The sequence below is a fragment of the Pongo pygmaeus genome, chromosome 4, assembly GCF_028885625.2.
Source record: "Pongo pygmaeus isolate AG05252 chromosome 4, NHGRI_mPonPyg2-v2.0_pri, whole genome shotgun sequence".
Lineage (NCBI taxonomy): Eukaryota > Metazoa > Chordata > Mammalia > Primates > Hominidae > Pongo > Pongo pygmaeus.
The window spans coordinates 747,690-764,573 of NC_072377.2; the positions used below are offsets into that span (position 1 = coordinate 747,690).

At 53.4% G+C, this 16,884-nt stretch overlaps 2 protein-coding genes and 2 long non-coding RNA genes across 7 annotated transcripts in view; 1 reads left to right on the forward strand and 3 right to left on the reverse strand.

The window, feature by feature from the left end:
* The first annotated feature begins 641 nt into the window (after nucleotides 1–641).
* Nucleotides 642–6,121, forward strand: LOC129037487 (uncharacterized). 3 transcript variants are annotated; one of them, XR_010126353.1, is made up of 5 exons: nucleotides 642–1,101; nucleotides 1,388–1,472; nucleotides 2,271–2,409; nucleotides 2,486–5,069; nucleotides 5,603–6,121. It is a non-coding gene; the product is annotated as an uncharacterized LOC129037487 (long non-coding RNA). The 3 variants fall into 3 exon arrangements; XR_008502821.2 differs by having other exon boundaries at nucleotides 2,271–5,069; XR_010126354.1 differs by lacking the exon at nucleotides 1,388–1,472 and having other exon boundaries at nucleotides 2,271–5,069.
* LOC134739572 (uncharacterized) lies at nucleotides 1,426–7,342 on the reverse strand. Its single transcript, XR_010126355.1, has 3 exons — nucleotides 7,267–7,342; nucleotides 6,538–6,720; nucleotides 1,426–1,486 (listed from the first exon to the last, which is right to left on the reverse strand). It is a non-coding gene; the product is annotated as an uncharacterized LOC134739572 (long non-coding RNA).
* A 3,951-nt stretch (nucleotides 7,343–11,293) lies between these two features.
* LOC129037488 (probable palmitoyltransferase ZDHHC11B) overlaps nucleotides 11,294–16,884 on the reverse strand; it is a 67,201-nt gene continuing 61,610 nt past the window's right edge. For both annotated transcript variants that reach the window (XM_063664624.1, XM_063664625.1), the window contains one exon: nucleotides 11,294–15,614. In XM_063664624.1, the coding sequence (XP_063520694.1) occupies nucleotides 15,576–15,614 (39 nt within the window). In that variant the 3' untranslated portion in view covers nucleotides 11,294–15,575. The remainder of the gene's footprint in view (nucleotides 15,615–16,884) is intronic.
* On the reverse strand, nucleotides 14,702–15,510 carry LOC129037489 (uncharacterized). The gene has a single exon (XM_054489663.2). The coding sequence runs from the start codon at nucleotides 15,508–15,510 to the stop codon at nucleotides 14,866–14,868; it is 645 nt and encodes a 214-aa protein (XP_054345638.1). The 3' UTR covers nucleotides 14,702–14,865.

A 16,884-nucleotide genomic window follows, 5' to 3' on the forward strand; every position in this document is an offset into this window, starting at 1 on the left:
GGTTCCTAGGCTCGCTGGCTTCAATTCAGACCTTAGTGGTGAGTGTTACAGCTCTTAAAGGCAGCGCGTCTGGAGCTGTTCGTTCCCTCCCGGGGGCTGGTGGTCTCGCTGGCCTCACGAGCAAAGCTGCAGACCTCCCTGCTGAGTGTTACAGCTCAGAAAAGCGGCGCGGATCCAGACTGAGCGGCAAGATTTACCGCTAAGAGCAAAAGAACAAACTCTCCACAGCACAGAAGAGAACGGAGGAGAGTTGCCCAGGGGGTTGCGGCTGCCCGCTTTTATTCCGTTATCTGACCCCACCCACATCCTGCTGATTGGTCCATTTTACACTGAGCTAATTGGCCCGTTTTACAGAGAGTTGATTGGTCCGTTTTGACAGAGTGCTGATTGGTGCATTCACAATCCTTTACCTAGACATAAAAGTTCTCCAAGACCCCCACCCCACTCAGGAGTCTAGTTAGCTTTCTCCAGTGGATCCCGCGCGGGGCAGCAGGCGGAGCTGCCCGGCAGTCCTGCCCCGCGCGCCCGCACTCCTCAGCCCTTGAGCGGTCGATGGGACCTGTCGGGGGCGGCGCCCTTCGGGGAGGCTCCAGTAGCGCTGGAGCCCGGGGGCGGGGGCGGGAGCCCGGGGGCGGGGGCGGGACCTCCGCATGGCGGCAGCCGGTCCCGAGTCCTGCCCAGCAGGGAGGCGGCTGAGGCCTGGCGAGAATTCCAGCATGGCGCAGGCGGGCCGGCAGTGCTGGGGGACCCGGCGCACCCTCCGCAGCCACCGTGGGACGGAGGGGCAACAGGGCTCCCGGACTCTGCAAAGGATGCTGTGGCGGAGACTGATACGGGTCTGAGACGGCTGTCCAAGGCCCAAGTGAGAGTTAAACCACATGCCCAGCCAGTGCTCACCACCCGGGCCAACACCATGTCTCCAAAGCACGGCACAGGACATTCCACCAACGGAGCATCCCAAAAGGGAATAAACTAGAGATACCGGCTGGCTCATCCCATCAACCATGTGGGAGACTCGGCGCCTGCAGATGCGGTGGGACCTGCCTCCATTAAAGGCACCTTCCGTGGGGACAGCCAGGACTCCCACGCGGAGCACAGCAGGTTAGAGAACACAGCCGGGCTCTCACGGGAGGCATAATGGGTTACAGGAGAAAACAGCCGGGGCTCTCACGGGGGGCAGAGCAGGTTACAGAACACTGCAGAACCAGGGGCTGGTCCCTCATCCAGCGCAGCTTCACTGAGCGCCAGACGCACAAGGACCCTGCCCTGCCCCGCCCCAGCCCACTCACTGCCCTGGGGTTACCCTCGGGGCTCCAGGTCCGGGGCACCTGCAGGCAGCTGGGACCAGGCCAGGTCTGGGCCAACGGTGGCCCCATCTAATCCCCAGAACCTGTGAACGAGACCTTGTTTGGAGAAAGGATCTGGAAATGAGATCATCCTGGATTATCCACAGCTGAGCCCTAAATCCAATGGTGAGTGTCTCTACCTAGAAGAGGCAGAAGAAAAGACACAGAGAGAAGAGAAGGTGCAACAGGCTGAATTCGTCCCCTCCAAAATCCATGCTGGAACCTAATCCCCATTGTGGTGGCATTAACAGAGCCTTTGGGGGATGAGATTGAGCTACGGGGGCCAGGCTCCGGGGAATGACTGAGTCCCTTATCAAAGGGCTGGGGCATGACGACGTGGCAACCAGGCCCTGTCTTGGAAGCAGGAAAGGACCCTTGTCAGACGCCAAGCCTGCAGGTACCTTGATCTTGGACTCTCCAGCCTCCAGAACTGTGAGAAGTGAACATATCATTTCGTAAATTACCATGCCTGGTGCTGTTACAGCAACACACACGGACTAACACAGTCCCATGAGGCTGGGACTGCAGTGATGCAGCCATACACATAGGACAGCTGGAGCCACCAAGAGCTGGAAGAGGCAGGAAGGGTCCCCCCAAGCCTCCAGAGGAAGCTGACCTGTGAGATGCCTGGACGCTAGGCTTCTGGTCTCCAGGACGGTGGGGGAATGCATTCCTGTTGTGTTAACCCCGGACTGTGTCAGTTGTCAGCAGCCTCTGGACACAGTGACACAGCAGGTGGGATCAGAAGGCTCAGCACCCCTCACAGGGAACAAAGTCTTTGGAGGCCCTCAGGTGGCACTGAGAGGCCACAGGGGGCTCCAGAGGCCTTTGGGGGTCTGCCTAAGCAAGGATGGGTGTTAGGCCAGGGCTGCCAACAGCACCTGCCTTCTGAGACCCATCCAGCCTCTGGTTGCCCATTTTTAGGTGGAGAAAATGAAGGCTGCATACGTGGTTGGCGTGAGGAAAAGTCAGTTGACGGGAATTTCCTGATTTAAGGGAAGGTTCAGCTGCATCTGTATGCTAAAGGGCTGTCCTCCAGATCAGATCAAGAAGCCTCGGGAAGGTAATGCAAAAGAATTTCTGATATCCTTGGTGTGGGGGAAATTTGTTACACGGACACAGAAAGCCTTGCCTTGCAGGAAAAGATTCTTAGAAGGCACCAGATTAAAAGAAAGAACTTCTGTTCCTTGAAAACACATCATCAAGAGAGTGAAAAGGCAAACCCCAGGGTAGTAGATGTTTGCTACACACAACAAATGTTGGCTTGTCTCCAGAATATATAAAGAACCTCTACAGATGAATAGGAACTCAATACACAAAGGGCAGCCGGCTTGAACAGGCCCCTCGGGGACGGGGGTATCCAAGTGCCCAGTGCTTGGTGGGAAGCACTCAGCTTCGTTAGTATGACCAGGAAAATGCAAATCATAAGGCTTCCACACAGGCTTAGAAAAGGCTAAGACATTGCAAAGTCTGACAGTGGCAAGTGCGGGCAAGGACGTGCGTCAACAGGAAACTGTGGGGGTGAATGGCTTTAATCTCTTTGGGAAACTGCTTGGCATCATCTGATGAATGTAAAGACACACTAGATCCCAGACTCAATGGCTCCACTTCCAGATTGACCCAAGAGACTCGTGCCCACGTGCCCCAAAGAACATCCCAGGGATGCCCACGACAGCTTCATCCCTAGTTGCCAAGAAAGGGGAACCGCGTGGACACGTGCCTGCTGACAGTATGGCGATCTGAGGGACAGCGGGCATCCCCGCGGGAGTGTGGGCAGCACTGAGCACGAGCGCCTGGGGCTCCTCGACGCAGTGTGGACGGACCACTCGCGCACACTATTGATCCACGTGAGCCAGCACAGCAGGGTGCCCACTTCGTGGCTTCTGGTTAAACGTTAAAAATGGGCAAAGCCACAGCACGGTGCTCAGGAATTGGAGCTTCCATGGGAAAACTGGCGGTGAGTAAGACCCCATCCCACTCCCAGAACACGAAGAGAGGCAGCCCAGAACAGCTGGCACTAGAACTGCAGGTGGACTGTGCCAGGTGCCAGGTGGGGCCCTCACAGCAGGCGGCCTGGGGACACGTGGGCACTGGCGAAGGTGGCAGGAACAAGCCTGGTGGGAGGTGAGGCTGAAATGAGGTTCACCCCAGTGGCTCCATCCACGGCCCAGGCTCTTCTGGCACTGAGAAGGCAGAGGTGGCACCCCGCCGAGGGGCAGAGGAAACCGGCCCTTGGGCAGCCTTAGGAGAAGCGGGGGCCGGTGTGCGCAGGAGAGGGTGGACGCCCCAGAAGCAGCCACGGTGGCCAGGTCAGCTGTGAGATGCCACGGGTGGGAGATGCAGGTAGCTGTGCAGCGGTGCCCTGGGCTCAGGGGAAGGGGCTGGGTCAGGTCCCCGGGGCTGGCTGGGGTCTGGACATGGCTCCCTGGCCCTGAGGCACCAGCAGCAGTTCTGAGTGGGGTGGGACTGGCCTGGTGTGTTTCTGGGCGGGGATCCAGTGTGAGCGGGTGAACAGTGAGTGGTGGCCATGGGCACGCTGAGGTAAGCACACTTCGCCCACCTCTGTGAGCCAGGAAGACGTGTCACATGCTTCCTGACAAGGCAGAGGGTGCTGGGAGCTCGCCTGTGTCAGACATGAGGGCACTTGGACCAGGGCCTGAGTTTGAAGCCACATCCATACCCCATACACGGTGCTGGCTGCTCCCGGCCCCACTGACTGATGACTGATGGCCAGAGGGAGGCAGCAGCTGTGTGAAGTCACCTGGCAGGTGCGGCTGTTGGTGGCATTCCCTGGGCGGAGGCCACGTTGGACATTTGTGAACAAATGAGCAGGTCGGGGTTACAGGATCTGGGAAATGTGGTCTGTGATGCCACGTGCCCTGGGTGATCACGTGGAGCCCACATGGGCAAGCACCTTTTATCATGCCAAGAAGTCAAACGTGGGATGCCATGTGGGGAAGATGCCCTGGGTGGGGAATCCTTGTGGGGGTTGTCCTGGGTGGTGCAGCCTTGGAGAAGGAATGGCCTAGGGGGTGGCTCTGGGATGTGGATGTCCTGGAAGGGGGAAAGCCCTTAGGGGGAAAGCCTGTTGCAGATGCCCTAGGAGGGAAGCCCTGTGTGAGAGATCATCTGGGTGGGGGCTGCCCCGGGTGGGGGATCATCTGGGTGGCAGATCATCTGGGTGGGGGATCATCTGGGTGGAGAATCATCTGGGTGGAGGACCATCTGGGTTGGGGATGCCCCAGGTGGGGGATCATCTGGGTGGGGGCTGCCCTGGGTGGGGGCTGCCCTGGGTAGAAGATCATATCAGGGGGATGTGGTGGGTTATGGCCCTGTGGCACCCCCAAACACACACACACCAAGAAGAAGCTGGTCTCCCTAGGAGGAGGATCCACACAGGGCACCTTGGGGTTTGGCTCGTGCATGCTGGGGACAAGGCCTGAGCCCCAGATGTGGCTGGGCCTGACCCAGGCAGCTCAACACCTTCCTTCCCAGGAAACACCTTTTGCTCGAGCAGTAGGAACTAGGCGTGTGTAGATTCTGCTGCCTGATCCTGGCTCCTGACTGAGGGTCTGTGGGCTCAGAGGGACTTGACACCCAGCCACAACCCTCCTGGGCACAGCCTTCTGGCTCCCCCAGCCCAGGCGGAGGCATTGAGCGACTCTCCTCACCCAGAGTGTCTTCCCGAAGGCGCTTCTGCCTGAGGGCACCAGGCTGGGCCAGGTACTGCAGGGCGCTGACCAGCACTGGCCTGGGGGCCCCAAGAGCCCCAGATGGCATCCCTCTCACACACTCCTCCTGTCTCACCACCAGCTATAAATAGACTCAGCTCTCTGCTGGCACGGCCTCTCCCGAGGAAGCTTTTAATTCTCAGCGTCCTCTGCAGGGAGTGGCTCCCACAGACCTGGGAGGGAACAGACTGCCTGACTCTCCAGAGAGCTCCCTAGTCTCCATCTGCGATGGGTGATCCTAATTTTCTTTAGGAAGTTCTCCTGAGCCCTGCGTGTGGCGCTTTGGCCTTTGTGCCCACGGAGGCCCCCTGCAGCCCCTCCCTTCACGCCCTGCCCAGCCCCTGCACGAACCCTGTTTACTGATTCCCAGGCCTAGGGCAGCCACTGCTAGTGTGAGGCTTGCAAATTAGGGTAGGGGGTCAAAAGGAAGCCCCTTTTGACCATTTCTATGAGCATTCTATGCTCGTTTCCACAATGAGCATTTATAACCTTGTATAATCGCTAAAACATTTATTGCAACTTCAGGGAATTCGGGAAGATGGACCAACCGCAGCTCTAAGATTAAAATGCAGCCAGTGACCAGCGGAGCTTCCTCCACGCACACGCGGTCCAATCCCCATGACTTCATGTTTTGTGAAGATGCAGAGCGAGTTCATGCCGGCGCCTTTCTGAATCAGAGATCCCTTTAGAAACCATGAAAGCTGCAGACCCCTCCCGGGAAAACGCACACACCCTCCTGGAGCTCGCCTTCCGCAGCCGCTCCCGGAGCCCGCCCCTCCCCCGCAGGCCCTCCGAGGATCACGTGGTGGGGAGGGGCTGGCACCGAGCGGCTGACAGGCGCGAGAGCCCAGTTCAAGGCGCCGGCATCAGGCTGCAGCTGCCTCACTCCCCTCCACTTCCTGCCCCTTCCCGGCCTTGGTCCAGCCCCATCTCCTACTCCCAGGCCACAGGGAGCTGGGTCACCTCCCAGGGGCAGGGGCTGGCTGGGCGCGGGGGGAGACCTCTCCCCCTGAGAAGTCAGGCGGGGAGGGGTGGCCGGGGTGGGCGGAGGGGCCCGGTCCTCTATCGGTCCCCCAGGGGCCTTGCACGCAGAAGAGCCAATAAACATGCCAGGTGGATCAGCGGTGACACTGAGAGGGAACGCAATCCCCCATCAAAACAGCAGCCCCCCAACCTCTATCAAAACAGCAGCCCCCCAACCTCTACAAAACAGCAGACCCCCGAACTCTATCAAAACAGCAGAGCCCCAAACTCTATCAAAACAGCAGCCCCCAAATCCCCATCAAAACAATAGCCCCCAACCCCCATCAAAACAGCAGCCGTCAACCCCCTATCAAAACAGCAGCCCCCCAACTCCCATCAAAACAGCAGCCCCCGAACCCCTCATCAAAACAGCAGTCCCCTCAAACCCTTATCAAAATAGCAGCCCCGCCACGGCCGGGGAGGAACGCGCTTCTCACCTCCCTGGGCTCCGTTTACGTAACCGAAACCGCAGAATAAAGGGCTCCTCAGATCCTCGGGCGCTGCTCTCAGGGGTGCGGGAAGGTGTCCCGGCAGCGCCTCTCCATCGCCACAGGCCCGCGGACGGTAGCCAAGGCCCGGGGAAGCTGGAGGCTCTGCGGGGGGCGGTCTGACAGCCCCACCTGCCAGGACGCGGTGGTGTCAGGACCCCGACACCCGCTCATTCTGGGCCGTTTCTGTGGCCAGGGATCTCAAAACCTGCTGCGGGCAGTGGCTTCATTCCAGCCCTCCACGCCCTAATTTCCCACGCCTCACACAGGCGGCGGCCCCCTAGGCCTGGGAATAGGGAAACGGTTCGAGCCCCGGGCTGGGGAGGGCCTGGAGGGAAGGGCTGCAGGGGCGTCCGTGGCCGCGAAGAAAGGCCAAAGCGCCAGGCGCAGGGCCCGGAGAAAGTGACAGACCTGTCCCTGGCGCGGCCGACGGTGACCCCCGCCCGTGGCCTTTGAGAAGCTTCCCTGCAGCCTCCGGGCACCGAGCCCGCAGCGCCGAACTCCAGGCATCCCAATCCGGGGGCTCAGGGACGCGCGGGGCGGCCCGGGAAGGGGGCTCGGGGGAGCGCCGGGGGCAGGGGCTGCGGCGCAGGTGGCTGCTGGGGCTGACGGGCCCAGTCTGCGCCCCCAGGTGCCCCCCGCGCCGCGCCCGCAGGACCGAGCCCCGCGCCCTCTTACCTTGGAGACGCAGCGACTGCAGCGGAGGCGCCTCCGCGACTCGGCCGCTCGCGACCTTGCTCGGCGGAGCGCTCCCGCCACCGCCAAGAGCCCGCGCGTCCCGCCCAGCCCCGCCCCGCTCCGGACCGCCCCCAGCCCCCGGCCCCCAGCGTCCGGCGCCCGCCCAGCGCCCCGCCCCGCGCGCTGACTGGCAGCCCCACCCCGCCCCCGCCGCCCCACCCCGCCCCGGGAATGCGCGGGGCGCACCGAGATCTCTGCCTTACAAGGACGGCTCCGCTCAGGCCCCGCCGGCCGCCAGGTATCCGCTCAGCGCAGGGCGCGGCGGACCCGCGGGCCGTGGGAACCGCTGGGCAGGGGCGGCGGGGCCCCTCACCTGGCTCTGGGGCCCCCCCGGGGACGACCGAACCCCGATCTCTGCGCCCCGCAGGACGCGCGTTGACGGTGCGGCAGGGGATGGATGAGCGCGGCCGCGGCCTCCTGGGGTGGGGTGGGTAGCGACGGGGGCTCGAGGACAGTTCGGGGCGACCCCCGACCGCCTCCAGTTCTTTAAGGAGCGGCAGACGGTGCAGGGAAGCTGCAGGGCCGGGCTGTAAGGGTGCTCGGACCCCAAGGCGGGGCGCACCCTGGGGACTGGGCGTCCAGGTGAGGACAGCGCGGCCGCGGATCGACCTGAGCAGGGAGGCTGGTCAGGTGAGAGTGAGGGCTTGGCCGCCTTCTCGTCCCGCGGAGCCCGGAGCGCCTCCCACTCGGGCCGATCCTACTAACAGCATCAATGAAATAATGAAATAATCTCTCCTTGGTGTGTTCTGACTGTCCTATTAGGCACAAGGGGACTCTTCAGTGCATTTTTCAAACCTGTACAAACTCTCCTGACATAAATGCAGTGAGTTTACAATAAAATCGCAGTGGGAGGTAACGTCAGGCTTCAGAGGCAGACATGGTCCTGGAGCCTTTGGGAGGAGAGGAGAGGAGAGGAGAGACAGCGGGCGCGGGGCGGCGTCCAGGGGGCTGAGCGAGGTCTCGGCAGGAGGACAGAGCTGAGCCTTGGGCTGCCCTGGCCCCTGCGCAGGACACACAGTGACCAGGGCTGGGGTGGGCACCCTGCTTCTACCGTCGGGAGTCGGCGTGTTCATGGAGTCTGTTTCCTTGTCTGTGGATGAAATTTTGACTTGGGGTCACGGGTGTGTTATTTCCCAGCGACAGTCGGTTCAGTCAGCACTTACAAAATCACCAGAAACAGGGGCACAGGATCTTGCTCAGCAGGGAGAGGTGGATCCTGATTCGGGACTCCAGGCTCTTCACCTGGCCATGGCTGCCTGTCCAGTGCCCCTTCCTGGCCCCCAGCTCTTGCTCCACTGCCAGACCTGGACAGCCTCCATTTACCCTGCAGTTACTGAAAACCGACTCACAGCCAATGATGTGATCCACGCCAAGTGTCCCGTTATAAGATGTTTCCTGGGGCTCCTTAGAACATCACTACACATGGGTTGAACAACAGGGCTTTCCTCTTCTGGCTTAGGAGGCCAGAAGTCCGACATCAAGGCCTGTGCGCTCCGGAGGTTCCCACCTCTTCCAGCTTCCGTGGCTCCAGGCGGTCCTGGGCGGTGGCCACATGACTGCACCCCTGCCCCTGTCCTCACGGGGCCTCCTCCCCGAGTTTGTGTCTGTCTCCTCCTTTGCTTATCAGGACACCTGTCACTGGATTTAAGGGCCACCAGGATAAGCTGCGATAATCTCAAAATCTTTAATTGAATTACAGCTACAAAGATCCTATTTTAAAGTAAGGTCTTACTCTGAGGTTCTGGGTCGATGTGAATTTTTTGGGTGGGGGTCACTACCGCCCCAGCACCAATGCTTTTCCCAGCTCCACCTGTGGCACCGTGTCAGTAAGCAGGAGCGTTCACCGGGACGCCTGCCTGCGGCTGTTTCCACGGCTTTCTGCACAGGTTCTGTGTCCGCAGTTGGGAGCACCAGGCCAGGCAGCTGTCACATAGGAGGAGGACAGCTCTCAGGGACAAGCCCCTGCTGCCTGGCACCCGTGCCCACCCCTGCCTGGGTTTGGGGTTGGGTTTTGTGGGCAGAGGCTCAGGCTGACAGTGGAGGTTGGGAAGGGCAGACGCAGCATGGTGGATGGCACTGGAAGCCCTGGGTGGAAGGGATGGCGGGAGATGCTGGGCCATCTGGGTCTGCAGTGGGGGACCAGGACAGGAGCCCAGGTCCATTGGGAGGCCCCATGCTGAAGATGGAGGCACGGGGAGCGGGTGGAGCAATGGACTCACGGGGACAGCAGCAGACATGAAAAGGCCTCCGAGGCCAAGTGTGGGGATGCCGGGTCCCAGCACTGAGGTGGGGTCGCTCCCACCAGGCCTGCAGCTGGACCTGTCAGGTGTCCACCCACCCCTGGCAGCTGAATGTCCTTTGATGGTCTATGGGCTGAGCAGCTTCTTTGGGCCCCGTGGGGGTGTGTCCCACAGCAGGTGAGCAGTCAGGTCCCCTTGAGAACCCCAACCAGCTCCTGTGTGGGCTCTGGGCTGGGGACAAGCTACAGCCTGGGTGCATGAGGTCAGAGGGGGTGGTCAGTGAAGTAACGACGTGCCTGCCTGGGTGTGGGGCCTGGGAAGGCTCATGGGGGTGTTGAAGCAGCTCCCACGGGTCCTTGGCAGCTTAGGTAAAATGTCTGCCGGGATGTGTGTGTGCACGTGTATGTGAGAGTGTAAGAGTGTGTGCACATGCATGCGTGTGTTTGTGCATTCCTGTGTGTGAATGTGCACCTGTATGTGTGAGTATGCATGCCGGTGTATGTATGTTGGTATGTGTTCAGCTGTGTATGTTCAGCTGTGTGTGTGTCTATTTGTCTCTGTGTTTGAGTGTGTCTGCGTGTGCCTGTGTCTCTGTATGTGTGTGCATGTCTGTTTGCACCTCTATGTCCACGTGCCTGTATCTGTTTGCGTGTGTGTGCATGTGTCTGTGTGCATGTGTCAAAAAACATGAAAAAATGCTTAACATCACTAATTATCAGAGAAAGGCAAATTAAAATCACAATGCGATACCATATTAGACCAGTCAGAATGGCTATTATTAAAGTCTAAAAGCAAGAGATTTTAGTGAAGATGTGAGAAAGGGGAATGCTGAAGCACTGTTGGTGGGAATGTAAATCAGTGTAATCTTTCTGGAAAACAGTATGGAGATTTCTCAAAGAACTAAAAATAGAACCACTATTTGGTTCAGCAACTCCACTACTCGGTATATACCCAAAGGGAAAGAATTAATTACATCAAAAACCATCTGCACTTGTATGTTTATCACAATACTATTCACTACAGAAAAGAAAATGGATCAACCTAAGCATCCATCAGTGGAGGGCTGGTTAAAGAAAATGTAGCATATATACACAAGGTAATACTACCCGTCCATAACAAAGAATGAAATCATATCTCTTGAGCAACATGGATAGAGGCCATTATCCTGAGTGAAATAACTCAGAAACAAAAAGTCAAATACCACATGTTCTCACATATAAGTTGGAGCTAAATAATGTGTACATATGGACGTATGGAGTGGAATAAGATGACACTGGACACTCCAAGAGGTGGGAGGTTGGAAGGGGGTGAGAGTTGGAAAATTACTTCTTCAGTACAATGTTCACTATTCAGGCGATGGGTACACTAAAAGCCCAGATGTCACCACTATGCAATATATGCATGGAAGAAATCTGCACTTCTACCCCTTACATCTATAAACATTTTAAAACTCTGTTCTTAAATAACTGCATCTCAGAATAAGATTTTATCTTATCTGCATCCACAAATAAGATTTACCTAGGTGTGGATTTCTTCTTTTTATTTATGCAGCTTGTCATAAATCAACTCATCATATACCTGTGGATTCGTATCTTTTGTCAGTTCTGTGAAATCCTCAGGAATATTTATAGGACTACAGAAATATCCAACACCAAAGAAGGCAACAATTTTTGACATCCAATCAGAAATATTAGGCACACAAACAAGTGGGAAAATAGGAGCCATAAGGAAACAAATTAGTCTATTAAAACTTATCGAGAATGGACACAAGGGCATTAAACAATATCAAAACTGTATTCCACATATTGTAAAAGGTAATTTGAGGCACAGAAGATATAACAACATACTGGATCAGTGTTCTAGAGATGAAAGCTACAATGTATAAAATCAGAACGGCAATGCATGGTATTAATGGCAGATTAGATATTAAAGAAGAAAAGATTATTCATTGTGAAACCATGGCAATATAACCTATCCAAAATGAAACCAAAAGAAAAGAGGATTTAAAAAAATTTAAGCCAAATTATCTGTGATCTGTGGGACAACTTCAAGTGGCTTAATATATGTTTAATTGAAGTCCCTGAAGGAGAGAAGAAAACATGAAGAATGAGGGTAGTGTATTAAAAACGCTGTTTGGAAAAATAATGACAACATCTTTTTCCAAATTCGATGTAAACTATAAACCCACAGATGCAAGAAGTTCAATGTACCTCAAGCACAAGTACCACTGAAGTTACATCATGTCTCATTATAATCAAATCGCTCAATCCCAGTGATAAATAGAAACTTTAAAAGCAGACAGGAAAAATTGTGAGACAAAGTATGTAAAGGGGAACACTGGTCCATCCCATAGAAGTTATTTGAGACTTGTTGAGGCTAGTAAGCAGTGTTTTGGGCAATATTCCTTGTGTGCCTAAGGAGAATGCACATTTTCTATTAATAAATGAGCTTCCAGTTCCACAGATGTCCCATAATTCAAGCCTGTTAATGGTGTTGTCCAAGTCTATGTTTTTATTATTTTAAAAATATGATTGACCTAACTGTAATTGAGAGTTGCATTGAAAACTTCCACAAGTGATAGTGAATTTTAAAAAATTATTCCCTGTCGGCTCTGTGTTTCCTTTACACATTTTCCCTCAATAAATACATCTTTTTTGAAGTCCCATTAGTGTAGGATTGTTGCTGGTAAACTTGGCTTTGATTTCTCTGAAAATGTGATTAATTTGCTCTTTTTCCTAAAGATTGTGTTGCTGGGTACATAATTCCAGATCAAAAGTTTGTTTTTTTTTTTAGCACTTTGTGAATATTATTTATCTATCTACTGTTCTTATGATTAATCCATCTGCTGTCTAACTGCTTTTCTTCTGTGGATGATTTGTTGTTTCTTTCTGGTTTTTAAAGTTAGATTTTGTTTTGTGTTCCACCTTACCCTACAATGTATCTAGGCCTGGATTTCTTATTTTTATTCGTGCAGCTTGTCATGAATTACTCCTCATATACCTGTGAATTCAGATCTTTTGTCAGCAATTATTACCCAGGTTCAGGTATTTCTTTATAGCAATGCAAAAATGGGTTCATTCAGAAAACTGACACTGAGGAGCAGGACATTGCTATAAAGATACTGAAAATGTGATAGCCACTTTGGAACTGGGTAATGAGCAGAGATTGGAAGACTTTGGAGGACTCAGAAGAAGACAGAAAGATGAGGGAAAGTTTGGAACTTAGTGACTTATTAAGTGGTTGGAACCAAAATGCAGATAGAAATATGGATAATGAAGGCCAGGCTGACAAGGTCTCAGACGGAAACGAGGAAGTTATTGTCAACTGGAGCAAAGGTCACCCTTGTGTGCCTTAGCAAAGAGCTTGGCTGCATTGTATTCGTGTCCTAGTGATCTGTGGAAGTTTGAACTTAAGAATGGTAACCTAGGGTATCTGGCAGAAGATATTTCTAAGCAGCTAAACATTCAAGAGGTGGCATGGCTGCTTCTAACAACCCATGATCAGATATGAGAGCAAATGAATGACTTAAAGTTGGAATTTATACCTAAAAGGAAGCAGGGTGTAAAAGTTTGGAAAATTTGCAGCTTAGCCATGTGGTAGAGAAAGAAAAAAATGTTTTCAGGAGAGGAATCCAAACAGGCTGCAGAGCAACCACTTACTAGAGAGGTTTGCATGGCTAAAAGGGAGGCAAGTGCTAATATCCAAGAAAATGGGAAAAAGACCTTGAAAACATCTCAAAGATCTTTGCAGCAGCCCCTCTCATCACAGACCCAGAGGCCTAGGAGAAAAGAATGGCTTAATGGGCCAGGACAAGGGTCCTGATGCCCTGTGCAGTCTTGGGACACTGGTCCCTGTATCCCAACTTCTTCAGCTACATTGGTGGTTCAACAGTCTCCAGGTACAGTGTGGACTGCTGCTCTAGAGGGTAAGCCTTGGTGGCTTCCAAGTGGTGTGAAATCTGCAGGAACACAGAACGAAGGGGCATTGGCAGCTTCCCCCTAGATTACAGAGGATGTGTGGGAAAAGCTGGGTGCCCAGGCAGAAGCCTGCTGCAGCAGCAGAGTCCTCACAGAGATACTCTATGAGGGCAATGCTGGGAGGAGATGTAGGGTTGGAGCCCCACACAGACTCCCCACCAGGGAACTGCCTAGTGGAGCTGTCAGCAGAGGGCTTCTGCCCTCCGGACCCCAGAATGTCTGATCTACTGGCAGCTTGCAACCTCAGCCTGGAAAAGCCACAAGTACTCAACTCTAACCCATGAGATAGGCTGCAGGGGCCACAACCTGCAAAGCCACAGGGGTGGAGCTGTACAAGGCCTTGGGAGCCCACGCCTCACACCAGTGTGCCTCATGGAGTCAGAGGAGATTATTTTGGAACTTTAAGGTTTAATGTCTGCCCTGCTGAGTTTCAGACTTGCTTGTGTCCTGCAGCCTCTTTCTTTTGGCCAATTTCTTCCTTTTGGAATAGGCATGTTTCCCAGTGCCTGTGCCATCATTGTATCCATTCTATCTGGGAAGCAAATCACTTGTTTTTGATCTCACAGGCTCATAGGTGGAAAGAACTCATCTCCAGATGAGACTTTGGACTTGGCATTTTTGACTGAGTTGATCCTGGAATGAGTTTAGACTTTCAGGGACTATTGAGAAGGGATGATTATATGTTGCAAGGTGAGCTGGACATGAGATCTGAGGGACCAGGGATGGAATGATATAGCTTGGAGGTTTGTCCCCTCCAAATCCCATGTTGAGATGTAATCCCCAGTGTTGGAGGTGGGGCCTGGTGGGAGGTGTTTGAATCACGGGAGCAGGTTCCTCATAAATAGTTTAGTGCCATCCCCTTGGTGATGAGTGAGTCCTTGCTCTGGTAGTTCACTTGAGATCTAGTCATTTAAAAATGTATGGCGCCCCCCAACCCCACCACTCTCTTGCTCCTGCTCTCACTATAGGATGTGTTGGCTCTCACCCCACCTTCGGCCACGACGGAAACTTCCTGAGGTCTCACCAGAAGCCAAGCAGATGCCAGCACCATGCTTCCTGTACAGCCTGCACAACTGTGAGTCAGTTTAACCTATGTTTTTAAATAAATTACCCGGCCTCAGGTATTTCTTTACAGAAACACAAAAACAGCCCAATGCACATGGTAAATTATACATATATTTGGAAAACTGATTATCTTTTAAAATATGACTACTAAACAGACTAAAAGGCAGAGTTCATTAAAATACAGAGGATGCCTCTGGTTCTCTGGTATTGACTCTTTTTGTCTACTAAGATAAGAAGTCTGGGCTAGGCTGAAAAACTTAGAATCCAGGTCTGGGGTTTCCAGGTACTATGCTCCCATTTCCCAGTACTGTGCTCCCATTTCCCAGTACTGTGCTCCCAATTCTCAGTACTGTGCTCCCATTTCCCAGTACTATGGGCTCCCCCTTCCCAGTACTGTGCTCCCATTTCCCAGTGCTGTGAGCTCCCATTTCACAGTACCGTGCTCCCATTTCCCAGTCCTGTGCTCCCATTTCCCAGCGCTGTGTACTCCTCTTTCCCAGTACTGTGCTCCCACTCCCCAGTACTCTGTACTCCCATTTCCCAGTGCTGTGCTCCCATTTCCCAGTACTGTGCTCCCATTTCTCAGTACTGTGCTCCCATTTCTCAGTACTGTGCTCACAGGTGTGAGCCAACATGCCCAGCCCATCAGCTCTTCTTAAGCAGCAAGAGGCCCTACAGTGGGCTGGCTGGCTGGACAGCACAGTTAAGCAGGTGGCTGCATCCTCTGCAGTTGCTGGCAGCCCATCATCCTGGAGATGGAAACCCTCCTGCAAGGCTGGTTCTTCTTTGGGTGTGATGAAGATGATGACAGAGATGGATGCTGGGCTCTGAGGGTCCTGGTTCCTTCGAAGGACATCCAGGGGCCTCTGAGATGATGGGCTCTGGTTGCTGGCCTGTAGCATGGGTAGGAGCAGGAAGCTTTGCAAGGTAGACTCTACAGGCAGGACCTTGATGGAGGGGTGGGGTTTCAGGGTGGAAGACCTGGATCACAGGGGCACCTCAGCTCCTGCAGGACAAAACAAAGTCACTCTTTGAGCAGCCACCAGGGAGGGAGCTCAGCTCTACTTGGGATGGAAACCCACCGGTGGCTTTTACCCCACCCTCTTGCCTGGAGAGGCAGGGCTGCTTTCTGGGCAGATCATCAGCTTGGCTTAGACACAGAGCCCCACTCCCAGCTGGGTCTAGTGAGAGTCCTCCTGAGCCAGGCTCCTGCCCTCCCCATCCTTCCAGAAAGCTTAGAGATGAGGACATCACCGACAGAGGCCATTTTCTGTTCTTCTTCTTGGGAAATACATCTTTTTGAAAGATAACCCGTCTTTTATCACTAGATATTTTAAAAAATATTTTCTGTGGCCGGGCATGGTGGCTCACGCCTGTAATCCCAGCACTTTGGGAGGCCGAGGCGGGTGGATCACGAGGTCAGGAAATCAAGACCTTCCTGGCTAATACGATGAAACCCCGTCTCTACTAAAAATACAAAAAATTAGCCGGGTGTGGTGGCGGGCACCTGTAGTCCCAGCTACTTGGGAGGCTGAGGCAGGAGAATGTCGTGAACCCGGGAGGCAGAGCTTGCAGTGAGCCAAGATTGGGCCACTGCACTCCAGCCTGGGTGACAGAGCAAGACTCCGTCTAAATATATATGTATATTCTTTGTTTATGGCATTTATCAATTGAATTATGTTGTGTCTAGAATTTTATTTCCCCTTCTTGGATTCACTGGGCTTTATGAATCTGTGAGTTGGTGTCTTCTAACAATGTTGGCAAATTCTCAGCCAAATCTCCTTAAATACGACCTCTTCCCAATTTTCTCTCTTTTCTCTTACTGGGACTCTAAACATAACATAGCCTTCAAACTGTATTCTCATTAATTTTTTTCACATTTTGCATTTTTGTCACTTTGTATCTATTTCAGTAATTTGTTCATCTCTAGATTCGAGTTCTCTAATACACTTTTCAACTGTCTCTAATTTGTTGTTAAATCCGTCCACTTTAAAAAATATCAGTGATATTTCTCATTTCTATAAGTTTTATTTGGTATTTTTCCAAATCTGCTTTGTAATTTAAAAAATAGTTTTCTGTTCTCTTCATGTATTTCTGACTTTGTGTTTTCTTTCTTTATGTTTTGGTCTGCCAAATTCAACATCTGAAATATTTATGTGTCTGTTTCTACTATGGTTTCTGCTGCTTCTCACTCATAGTGCTTTATTTTCACGTGTGGTGGGTTGTTTTTCATTGAGAATTGTTTCTTTGCTTTGTAGTTTTATTTGTGAGAAATC

Excerpts from the sequence above, each read along its gene's own strand:
- LOC129037489 (XM_054489663.2), bottom strand. The coding sequence starts at position 15,510 with ATGCTACAGGCCAGCAACCAGAGCCCATCATCTCAGAGGCCCCTGGAT.